General features: G+C 29.3%; 1 protein-coding gene and 1 long non-coding RNA gene across 2 annotated transcripts in view; one reads left to right on the top strand and one right to left on the bottom strand.

The window, feature by feature from the left end:
- RyR (Ryanodine receptor) overlaps positions 1-13090 on the bottom strand; it is a 417183-nt gene that overhangs the window by 171618 nt on the left and 232475 nt on the right. The window contains 5 exon segments of the mRNA XM_067275817.1: positions 4707-4788; positions 5351-5589; positions 5687-5797; positions 5878-5996; positions 10396-10642. Coding sequence (XP_067131918.1) covers positions 4707-4788; positions 5351-5589; positions 5687-5797; positions 5878-5996; positions 10396-10642 — 798 coding nt within the window.
- The window catches only part of LOC136979862 (uncharacterized), a 233162-nt gene continuing 222691 nt past the window's right edge, over positions 2620-13090 (top strand). Inside the window, exon 1 of the long non-coding RNA XR_010881455.1 lies at positions 2620-3233. This is a non-coding gene — a long non-coding RNA (uncharacterized lncRNA). The remainder of the gene's footprint in view (positions 3234-13090) is intronic.

The raw sequence follows: 13090 nt of genomic DNA, 5'->3' as shown, positions 1-13090 counted from the left end.
ACCGCATCAACACAGGGAGGAAGGTGAGGAGCTTTGAGGTAGGGCAGAAAGTTTGGATGTTAAGGAAAGGGAAGAAGCAAGGCAAGTTTTCTCCAAAATATTTAGGTCCTTTCCGTGTCTCTCGCCTCCTGGGGCCTGTTAACGCGGAAATCGAAAATTGTAATAAAAAGGAAAAACTTGTTGTACACATAGACAGACTAAAACCGTGCTTCTCAAACTTCCGTGAGCCTAGACGGAAGCGTAACATCCCAATTGGACACGAAGGATCACAATCCGGAGAGATCGAGGAGATTGAAGAGGAAGAAGACATCCCTCACCTACCCACTGCGCAACGGGCGAGCTACAATAGGTATAATCAACATAACCAGCAGCATCAAGGAGACCGCAAGGATTCGGGTAATGAGACCATGCTGGAACAGAGGGGTAATATCTCCCACCCGTATAACTTACGGGGGCAGAAAGTGGACTATCGCCGGCTTCACTTTGGAAGATGAACTGTAGTTCATCATCCATTAATGGTTGTGTATCTCCATATTAATGTTTCTGTTAATTGTTAATATGTCTTTTGGTGGGGACGTATGTGGCTTTATTAAACCTTATTTATTTTCTTTTCTTTACTTTCCTTATACTATCTTCCTGTAGTAACAATTTTACTTCCGTTTTCTATTTACTTAACCACGCGGTAGTTAGTCGACACATGTGGCCTGGACGGTAATAAAAACAAAAAGGGTGTGACACCGAGGGGTCGAGGGGTTACGTCAGAGGAGATAGGAGGACAGGAGCGAGAGGAAGGAAGATTTTTCGGAGAGAGAGAAAAACGGGACGAACAGAAACAAAGAAAGTTATTAAGGAACGGATCCGAGGTTTTTTTTTCTTATTTATTACCGCCAGTCACCCCTTCGAACCAATTTTCAGTCTTATCATCTCTGTTTAATTCTCTTCCACCTTATCTTTCTCTAGGGCCCTGTACTTAGTTAAGCTAGATATAAGTTAGAATAAGTTCTTTGTCTTGTCGGCACGCGGGGACTAATTGATGACATTGTTACGCGCAGTCCCAAATGTATTTGTATTAGTAATTAGTAAGTGTGTGTAATCGTTTCTTTGTAAATTATTTATGTTCGCTGAAATTAATAAACCTCTTTTTTTAATTCTATCAAAGCCGAGCGACTCTCAGGGTCTTGTTATTTCATATACTCGGCTAACAACACCATGCAACACAACAACTCTTGAAATCTCACAAATATGAACAACTTTAGTCAAACAATCTAATCCACATCTCTAGAACATCATTATCACTCTCTATGCATATTTGGGGAATCATGTCACTCATATTGCTCTTCAAAACATTTTTGAATTCTTATTCTATTTCAAATTTATATTGGTATTCCAATCACGTGATTTGTAGTATCTCTGTGTTGTCGCGTAGGTGAGCATAGATATGGAGCACTGGGTAGCCATTAAATTTTATTCAAATTAGGTAAAGTTCCACAGAAACTTTACAGGATTTAAAAATTACTGATGAATTTTTGAGAGGAGCATGGGCTTTCTGAGGTCATGCTCATTTTCAGAAAGATCAAGAGTCCATTGAAGACATCAGCCAGTTGTTGTGAGGTTAAATATTTAATTCCCCAAGGGACAACAATTAATGCTGCATATTATTTAAGCAAAGAGGTTATGAAAATGAATGGGGCAACTGAGAAATAGATGATTTGTCGACAAGAATTGATTTCTTTCACATGATAATGCAACAGTTCATAATGCTTCACTTATTACTTAGTTTTTGGCCTCTATAAAAATCATCGTCATTCAACCTCTCTCCTATTCTTCCAATTTGGCTCCTGCTAATTTTATTTATTTCTGCAAATTAAATCTGTTTTGAAAAACAACAATTTTAATAGCATGCTGAGCATCCAGAAAGTAACAACCAAGCAAGTGAACAATGAGAAATTATTTATCGTAATATTGTCACAATGCCAGGTTGCAATTTTTCATTATAATGTTCTCAATTTACTAGTGTATTGCACCTATACATCACACTTTTTCTGTTAACAATATAGTCATGCCAGTCATCTATCTAACTCCATTCAGGAGAAAATTTTTGAATCAAAATAACATGACTTCTGGTCCAAACTGGAAGTTCATATATAGTTAAGCAGGGCCTTCTGTCCCTAAGCTTTCCATATCTTATCTCAACATTCATCTATCTAACACCATTCTTGAGATTAAGGAAGGACAAACAACAGATGACAGTAGGAATTTATGTCTACAAATTTTTCAAATTGCAGCCCAATAACTTGAAGGCTTTTAGTTCACCTTCAACAGTCTCCAGGATCGATGTCAGCATTGTATAGTAATGACAGGAGATTATTTCAAAATGTCCACTTTTTTAAAAATAAAGGTTTGTATTTATGTTATAATAACAATCTCATTACTTAATTGATACACTGTGTATACTATTATACAAACATAATTTACAATACAATGCATGATCGGTTAACGAACAAATCGGATAATAAATACTTTTGTGAAAGATTTTTATATTCAGACAACAAACACATGTTTGGATAACGAACACCTCACAAAACAAACACAAGAAGTGACATAAAATAATGAATACCGATTGGTCTTCCCTTTGTCTTCAGGCAACAATTTAAAACTTTTCAGAGCGTGGGAGATGTTGACATTAATACTCAACCCAGTATATACTGATCAAATAGTATTCCTCCAAACTTTGAAACTCTCCCTTGAAATTCCAGCCTTTTATTTTTCTGACAGAAACAATTATTTTATAGTATTCGCGAGACTGTCAGGCGGCCACTCGTTAAGTTTTGCGTCTGTTTTTATTTTCGAAAGGTAAGAGTATAATAGCATAGGTAGAGAGTGGGCAGATGTCTGATGTTGCTGGGCAGTATGGCTTGAACAGGTCTACAGTAGGCCGCAGTTTAATCTTTTATAAAGAAGATACTGTATAATCAAGAAGACTCAAGCAGCTAAAAGAGTAACAAAAATCACATCTAAAAAATAAAGAACATTGAAGAGCTCATAATGGGACCTGAAACAGATCTGACGACAGAAGAACACTAAGAACTCTTGAATAAACACCAAAAAACTTGGCAAGATTTGTTTTCTTCTGAAAAAGAGGATTAATGCCAATATCTGCTATTAAAGATGTTTTGAAGAAGTGGGAGGATATCAGAACAATGGTCTTAGAATGGCATCCAAACCAGGTTGAGGTTAATAGGCTTAGGGATCTCTACAATTACAATGCTATTAATTACTTCTGAAAAATCCTGAAGAAGAAAGAAAAGCAATCGACATTGGACAGATTCTTTAACCCCCACAAATGGAAAAAACATGACTAATAAAAATGCAAGACTCTGTATATATGTATTTTTATTATTACATATAAATAAATGTAAGAAAGTATATGTTTTTTATTTTTTGGGGTTTCCAGAACAAATTAATCAAATTCCCATAAAAATCTATGGTAAATCAATAATTGGTTTAACGAACAATTCAGATAGCGAACAAAGTCTTGGAACGGATTATGTTCATTAACCGATCACCAACATACATATTTACTATATATGTTATAATAAATTATTGTTATAATTTTAATTTTTGTGAATTTTATTTAGGATAACTGTATTTTTAAAAAGCTTAAACAATATAACTGTAATAAATTAACTGAAATAGCAATAATTGCAACTTTGCCATCCAAAAGCAAAAGATTATTTTCATAAAAATTGAAAATCAAATTTCACATATGTTATCATGTCTAATTAGTATCCTTTACTGATACTGACAAAAATATCTAATGTTAAAAATGTGGGTAGTATTGATAAAGGATACTAATTAGGTATAAAGACAACTGAGCGACTTGATTTTTAGTTTTTGGAGATAGAGGTTTTTGTCTTTAAGTAGTACAACTTATATTACTATCAAGTGTTTACTGTGTGTTTTTAATTCAATTATATTTCTTTAAATAAATTTGACAATTTGTTTTTTGTTTTATCTTGATTTCTTTTTGTTTACTTCTATTCATTAATCTAATGATGATTAGGAAATTAATTAGAAATGTTTATATTTAAAATTTTTAATAAATTTCGCTTGATTTTAACTCTCACTTTAATTACAGCAATTTGGTATTTACCTATAAAATTTGAAAATATGCTTAAAAACTTTTTGACTCAAATATTTAGACTATTTTGATATTGTTTATACTGCACAGTCATTGTTCCATTCTATAAACAGTAAAAGTTAAAGATTTATGAGTTAATTTATTAAAATTAAATCTTAAGTTTCATTAAAACTGTTTTAAAAGTAGACTTTTTAAAAGAACAAATTTAAAACTTTTTAAAAAAGCTCTGTTTAAAAAAAAATTATTAGAATTAAACATTAACTTAAATTTAAATAAAATTAAGAAAAAAAAAAAAACCAGAAAACAGACTGAATCAGTTTATTCCAATATACAATTACAATTTGTTACTCTCACTTAACCATTCTTGTTCTATAAAAACTTTGAACTAATCCAATATCATAGATAATCTAATGTGACACATAAATTTGTGCAAACATGTGATCAAATAAATTATAACACTTTGGAAAAAGAGTCTGTTTCCTGTATTGTTTTCATAAAATTTCAGAAATATCATCATCATAATAATAATATGATTTATTAGAAAAAATATATATTTGAATAATACCTGCTATTAGATAATTCTGGATTTGTTCCCAGAGTGTATAAACTGTTCAGAATTTTATAACAAGCTACTTGAATGTCATCCACTAAAAATAATATTTAAGATTAGTATATTCAGTTAATTTTGCTATTTTTTATTTATCTATTGTCATTATTTTTTCAAATAATAAATAAATTCTGCATTTCTTATCAATAAATTTACAAACAACAAAAAAATTTTGTATTGGTAATAAACAAAAAATGCTTCATTAGAAAATAACAAAAAAACTACTTTCTTAAAACAAAAATGAATAAAAAAATATTTTTATATTTTTTGACCTAAAGATCAATCTTTATTTTACTTCTTATGAATTACTTCTGACAGTAACCTTTAGATTCAAAATAATTCAGAAATTTTTAAAAATTGTTATGTAATAAAATATTTTATGTTGTTAATTTATGACAATTTACTATAAATAATTAGTGTATTTTATCTGGCATGACAATTATAAAGAAAGAATTTAAAGCTTAGTTAGAATATTAAAATTGTCAACAATATTACAAACAAATCTACTGATTTTTAAATACAAAAATATGTACATTCACTTTTCTAAATAAAAAGTTTTAGTTCAAATCTATTGTTTTTTAAAAGTTATAAATAATACTTACAAAGAAGGTCACTTCCAAATTCACAAGCAGCTAAATGATCAAAAAGTGCTGTAAGAACTGGCAACAAAACTAATTGTATGTAATTGAGAGATGATGATGTTTTCAATGTAGTTCCTCGCAATAAACTATATCGACCTTGTTGTAAATTCACAACCGTTTGAGCTAAATCATCAGCAGCATTGTTGAAAAATGTCAACATAGATGTTTTAACAAAATCTGGACAATTTTTTACAATAGTTCTGTAAGATTTTTTTTAAAAATTATTATTTATTAGGCGTTATTTAAAAAAATATTAATTTTAATCTTTTAAAAGTCAAAACATTTCTAAATAGCTACCTAGCATCAGTTGCTCTAATTAATACTTGTAAACAACGAACAGAGATTTTTGCTTCATTTCCAAATACACTTAATTTTGCTCTCAATAATGCTGCTAGTTTACAAAATAAACTATATACAATAAATAAAAATATTTTAATTTATTTGATTAATTTTGAAATTTACAAAAATTACACATTTATAAACAATACCTAGCAACCATTTCTTTTTCTCGAACTGTTGCTACACCAACATTTGTAGCAGTTGTGGCTGCACTTATAAAAAAGTTGCGGTGTGCAGAAAAATATTTTTCCATTACTGGAAGAACTACCTATAAAAAAATAAAAATTCATAATCCAGAACAATTGAATAATTCAATAAAAAAATAAAGTAAGACATTTAAAAGATATTAATAAACAATTTATTGTTAACTATAACAAAACATATAAAAAATTAAATAATCACATGAAACCATTCATATTTTGTTGACTCTAGAAATTCTATAGCCCACCAGTGGCTGAGCGGTTCTATCACTAAACACTGGAAGTTCGGTCATGGGTTTGTGCCGTGCTTGGATGGGCTGGCTACGTGGAGTTTTCCAGGTTTTCTCCATGTTTGTAACACCTGAATAGGGGCCAGTTTCCCTTACAAAACCTCCCGGAAGGCATTTCCCCTCATGTAACATCGCGCACCAGAGAAGGCAACAAGGAACCACTCTGGTTGTAACTTCCCCAGGATACACCTTGGCGTCTTAACTAACCACTTATTAACCTGCACCAGGTACTCACCAACGTCGAGATTTCTGATATGGCATGCAGAGAGAGAGAAATTCTATAATCAAATCTAAAAATAACCAAAGGGTTATTGCAAGAGCTGGGATCATCCTTCATTTCAATGCAGAGTCAGAATCTTCTTGATAACATTGCTACAAACCATTCTCTTTAATCTTCCGGTAAATGTTCTGGACTTAGAAGAAAGAAACATCCTTTAATCTTACAGTCTGGAAATACTATTTTTAAACTGTTTATAACTGTTAATTCAAAATCAATCATTATACTTGTTGGTCTCAAATCGATATTTGGTGTTGTTAATTTCTCAAACAGTTCAATATATGTATCCTGAGTTTTGTTCTGCAGTAATGCATAAACACATAGAATGGTTTGTCCATTTACTAGGGCATGAATGGTATAAAGTTGAACAAAAAGTGCAGGAGCTGTTTTGATAGTCCCATCCAGAAACCAGTGAGGTGTTATTTCTAAGAATCTAAAATTGTGCGAGTTCCAAAGATTAAGATTTTGTTGTTACTGTTTGAACCAGAATTGAATAGAAGGAAATCTTGGCCATCATGTGTAACTTTGTGGTGATCTGAAACGATGATTTCATCAATATTCAGTGGAATGGGTAATGGATTATTGATAGCTTGAAAGTTGACATCTGATATTGCATCTGAAGTTGATGTAAATGATAAACTGAAGGCAAGTTGGCTTTTGCATCTTCATTTACCATTGAAATAGATTGCATGATTATTTGCCGTGGTGTTTCTTCTGCCAGTTTTTTTATTTGCTGAACTGTTTTAAGAACTTCTTCTTGTGCTAGATCTGGACAATGAGAGTGATTGTTTAATCATCTCACCAGCTCTTTTCCCCTAATTTTAATTTTAGCTTTTCATTTGGCATTATTATGCCTTCTTTTGCATTCAAATGATACAACATTATTCTGCTTTACTTAAACATAACCTTCAAAAATCTCTTTTTCCTTTCCTTTATTAGATTTTACGAATTTCATCACAAATTATATATACACATATATATACATACTTACTGAAAATATTATAATAGATATTACACAAAAAAAAACCCCAAGCTTACTTCAAGTAGCATAAGTTTTGTTTTATAAAATTTTATCAATAAAAATATATTAATAAAAATGTAGGACTATTATGTTTAAAATAAAAAAAAAGTAAAAAATAGTTTATTTCACAAACTATAAAGACAATATGAACCACTGTTGTGAATTTACTTGGACACAATCTTCAAGGCATGAAGAAAACTTCAACTTGCTTGGATTGTAAACTCCATGATTGATTTGCATAAACTTGATTAATGATACATATATTTGTGAAAATGGTTCGTATTAGTTTATGTGGCTTGTAAAATAAGTTCATAGTGTTTGTTAACAACTTTTTCATTTTAGATTTTTTTTTATTACTCTCAAAATTTAAAAACAGATATTTAATATTATTTACCCATTGATCACATACTCTGAACTGGTTATGGTGTGCACATAAACAACAAAAACAAAAACAAACATTTTCAAACTCCATCCGAGTTCTTCATCAGGCTATTGTTGTTTATGTGCACACCATAACCAGTTCGATTAAGTACACAATTAACTATATTCCAGTGTGGTAAGTGGTTGTTTACCCACTGATGAGTTTCTGTGGAAAAATGAGTTTTATCAAATTAAGAGTGTAAGTTTCAATGATAATTAGTATATATTTGATTTAATCTACAGACATTTAAAATTGGGATTTATTCTCTGAGGGTTTAATATCCAGGAGTTTTCCCCAGGGGATTATTGTCGTATAACCCTAAATAGGGCCAGCTTTGCATAAAAGTCTTCCTGGAATGCATCTTCCTTGCTAGATCACTCAAGTGTCACATTGCTGTAACCAAATAAATCATACTAATTCTAATAGTTTTTCTATAAATACAATATTTATGAGGACATACTTAACTACCATGAAACCTGAACACCCCTCTCCTCCCAATTTCATCTCCTTATTAACTCATAAACCCATTGTCACAAACTTCTTTCACTGATACTGCTGAAAGATGATGTACAGTACCATTCAATCAAATTAATGTACAGTATGCGCAACAATTTTAGGGCACAAAGTAGAAATCAAAATCTTTTTCTGTGCCAATGTTTATTTTTTCTACTTATTATAATAGTGACATTGCTTCATCCAAAACTTCCTATAGCTGTGATGTGCACTTTATCCACATGTCAAGTCTTAGTGTCAAATCTGCTTCCACTATTCTTAAGCCACAAGTTTCAAAAGTTTCCTTTACTTAGATGATTTTGCTGAGCTTTACTTTTTTAACCTGGTTTCACCAGTTTTTTTAATGGGATCACATAAAAGCAATTATTCTTGCATTTTTACAGGATTTTTAAAAATATAATCAAGTCTTATACGAAGTTTTTTGAATGTTAAGATTAGCAACTTTGATCACATGCGAGTCCATCACAATCTGTCCAACATGAATCACTTTTCAATTATTAATAGTAGACCAGTATTAATTAGTCATTGACCATTCTCTCTTCCAAGAGGAGGTCAACAACTATTGTTGGTACTTTCTTTCTATCAAATCATTGGTGTGGTGGCATTTAAATATGAAAATTGCATAATACAAGATTACTGGAGAGCACAAAATATGTTTTAAGTGGTTTTCCAGGGTACTGAGTTTAAATATTTTGTTCATTTTTTTGATTTGTTGGCAGATTACCACTTGAAATTTGGCTGTGAATGAAACAGTTTGTTAGAGCTAACATTAGAAATAAATAAGATATCTTAAAAAATTTAAGACATCATATTTTCAATTGCTTTCTACTTGACCAATGAAACTGCACCATTTCATACCATCCAAGTATCACAATAAACATGATAATGTAGGCTAAAATAACCAAACTCTTTTCATTTTTCGATTTTTTTTTTCATTTTAATGTTTCTTATAGTACCTGATTTACATAACTACAAAGATTATCTTACTTAAAAGTTTAACACACCAAGTAACCAATAAAGAATTTTAAATTAAAAATTATTTATTCTTCTACTGTACACAATTTAAAGAAATTTTAAAATGTTTTAGATTATTCACTTAGTGTGATAAACTCTTACCTAAGATAACCTTTGTAGTTATATAAATCAAATACTATAATATAATACAATAGAAGGATTAGTAGTACAAAATAAGCTAATAATCTTAATGTTTGTTCTCAGTTTTGCCCAGGCAATGCCAGGTTTACCTGCTAGTTTCTGATAAAACAAAAAGTTGGTTTATATATATTTTAGTTTGATACTTATGATTTTTAATAAAATTATATTAAATTAGTAAACAAAAATAAAAATTTATGTAATTAATGCCAAATAAACTGCCATATTATTAATCAGGATATAATAAGGCTAATTTAATAATTAGATGTAAAGTAATTTGGCTATAGGTAAGTGATTAGGCCTCCAGTGAATGATAAATTTAGATATAATCATACAGGCTATGAGGGACCTGTATAGTTATCTAAGTTAGTTGAGTAATTAATTACTCTGGAAGCAAAGATGTGGATAGCATAATTGGCAATGCACGTGCATGGTAAGTAAGAGTTGCAAGTTTCAGTCTCACTCCAATCTGATCTTTTTTTTCAGAATATTTTAAATTTAAAATTTAAAATTGAATTTATTTTTATTATTCAATTTATCATTAGATAGCGACCAACTGCCTACCGATAGCCAAATTACTTTAATCATTAAATTAGTCTTATTATGTCCAATTAATAACTTGAAAGTTCATTTGGCATTAATAATTGAATCTTCTTGTTGTATATGTTATAAATATATATATTTATGTAATATTATAAATTTGAAAAGTTTTCAATTTCTCAAATACTTGTTTCATTTTAAATTAATTAATTGAAATTTATTTTAAAATATTAAAAAATAGTTTCATACAAACCTTGCTGAAAAATTTCACATCGCGAGTAGAAGTTTTGAAACTACTTCGACGACTATAATTGGCACTAGGTTTTAGAATCTTCATATTAATGGCAGCAACATCCAAATATTGCAAGAGTTTTTCTAAAAGCAATGAGGCAAATCTCTCACCACTAGAAGTTGATCCAGCCTGTTCTCCAGATTCTTGCACTGATTTTTTGCTAGCCCTACTGATTGATTGAATATGAGTATTTTCAGGAATTCTACTTCTAAAGATTATGAAAGAAAAACCAGGCACCAATGCAAGCAGAAAAAAAAACCACAAACAAGTATCATGAAATTAAAAAATATAATTCAATTATTAGTTTTAAAAAGAATTTTAAAATTTTCCATAAAAAGTCAGAGCATATCAAGCAACAAGCAAAAAGTTAAATAAAATTAATAAAATTTGTTATATGTTTATTGGCATTTTAGGCAATAAAATATTTTTATGTTTACATAAAAATAAATATAAAAAATAGTAAGGAAAACAAAAAACATTTTATAATATGTATTCAAAAATTTGCAAAAAATGTAAAAATAAAAATGTTTTAAAAATATATTACATTATAGTATAATAATAAACAGCATTTTAAGAAGCAAAAGGAATAAAAAAGGTGGGAAAAGAAAAAATAATAGGGAAATTAATCAGAACTGAATAGAATCCAAAAAATTAATAGATTATTAATCTTAAAATATATATAATTTATTTTATAAACAAAACAGTAAATATAAACCTTCCATGCTTTAAATATATATGACACAAAAGTTTAATTTTTAATCAAACATAGTTCAGTAAAACAGGAATAAAAATAGTAATGAGATAAACAGAAGAAAATAATAAAACTGCAGTGAAGAATAATGTTCTATTTCAAGACTTGAGAAATAATAAGCAGTTTAAAAAGAGAAAGTAAACAGAATTTTGTAAATCCCAATCTTAGCTAAAGGATTTTGATAGATAAATGTATTATTTAAGAAGAAAAGTGAGAACATTAAAAAATATATGGGTGATGAATATGATATAAAACTTCTATATTGATGAAAATGGTTCTTGATTAAAATCAGATTCAATTGGTTACATATTTCATGATGTATACTGCCATTCAAATAAAATCATCTGTATTTTATTCTTCAATTAATGTTTTTTGAAATGTTTAAACAGATATCTTCACAATCATCACAGGAAATACATTAAAGTAAACAAGTGATCAGTACGTGAAGATATTAAGTTATAGATAAATTATGAGGGAGTAACACAACATCTGGAAATACAATAATGATTATGTCCAACACCAAACAGTTGACTTATTATCTTAAGGCATAATTTTATAACTGAATCATTCAATGGTATAAAAATTTTTTGACATTCTCTTCATTTCAAAAGTAAGTCTGTAAAAACTAGCATTTATGAAAAAGTCATTTATCTCTATATATTATCAATAATCCATAAGATCTCCAATATAAAAATGTAGCAGCCACTAATATTTAGAGCAAATGTAATATCTTAATATAATTCCTACATAAATGAAGTAAATCATGTAAAATTGTTGTAATGAATTATAGTTATCATCATATTAACATTAACAGACTGGTAAGAGTGCTTAAATATTTAGATCTAAAAATATAAAACTAAAAATGCACATGTTTGATATTTATAATGAAATGTTACAGCATCCATACAAATATCATTATATATAAAGACAAGATATAATAATACAGTTTAGTCATACTCCAAAATATCAAAGGAGCCAGTGACTGATGGATGTATACTATATTCCATTAATACATTTTCACAAACTTAGAAATGGTCCATATAAATTAAACAGCTAGAAATTTATTTACCAGAATAAAAGGGCACAAAATGATATAAATAAATATATAAAACTGGCATTGTTTGCAATGTTTGAGAATAATAAGAATCATAGGAATCAATCTATAAAAATGTTAGAAAAAATATTTTGGATATATGATGGAAACATGTGAAAAACATAGCAATTGAATATAGAAATAATATAAAATAAAATAAAATAATCAACCATTCCAACTTCAGCAAAAATTCTTTAATCCTAAGAACGTTTTCAAACGCATTAAGCGTCCATCTTCAGTTACATCTTTAAATTAAATATGAAATTCGAACTAATATTAAATTCGAACAAATATTACATAAATTAACGGTACGATTACAATAAATAAATAAATACATAAAAAATAAAAATAAAATAAAATAAACAGGATTATCGTAATTTACAAAATTATGTCAATATTTCATCAACAAATAAAAATAAAATAAAAATAAAACAAAAAATAAAAACGAAACCAAAAAACAACGTGCGGTTTAAACCAATCACGGATTATCGCTGTATTTCTTTACAAATGCCTTCATCCGTCATTAAAGATTTAAAACAATATCAGCTCTAGGATTTATCGTACTTCTATGTTTAGCCCAAATCATCGCACAAAGATTTCCAAGCTGTGGAAAGCCCATCAGCGTCCCTATAATTAATGCATTGCGTACTTCTCTGCGCTCTGTGGATCTCCAATTTTTCGAAAAATTTTATTGCGTGTCTCGATCTAGTAGCCCTGATGATAGAGGCTTGGTCCCAAAAGACCGTGATGCCTTGCTGCTTAGCATAACTGACCAGGACGGTACTATCAACTGATTTTTCCACCGATCGCTT

Source organism: Centruroides vittatus, unplaced genomic scaffold (assembly GCF_030686945.1).
Source record: "Centruroides vittatus isolate TY-2023 unplaced genomic scaffold, ASM3068694v2 contig_1158, whole genome shotgun sequence".
In the NCBI taxonomy this organism is placed as follows: domain Eukaryota; kingdom Metazoa; phylum Arthropoda; class Arachnida; order Scorpiones; family Buthidae; genus Centruroides; species Centruroides vittatus.
The sequence above is the reverse complement of the archived record's forward strand: the minus strand, read 5'-3'. Positions and strand labels throughout refer to the sequence as shown.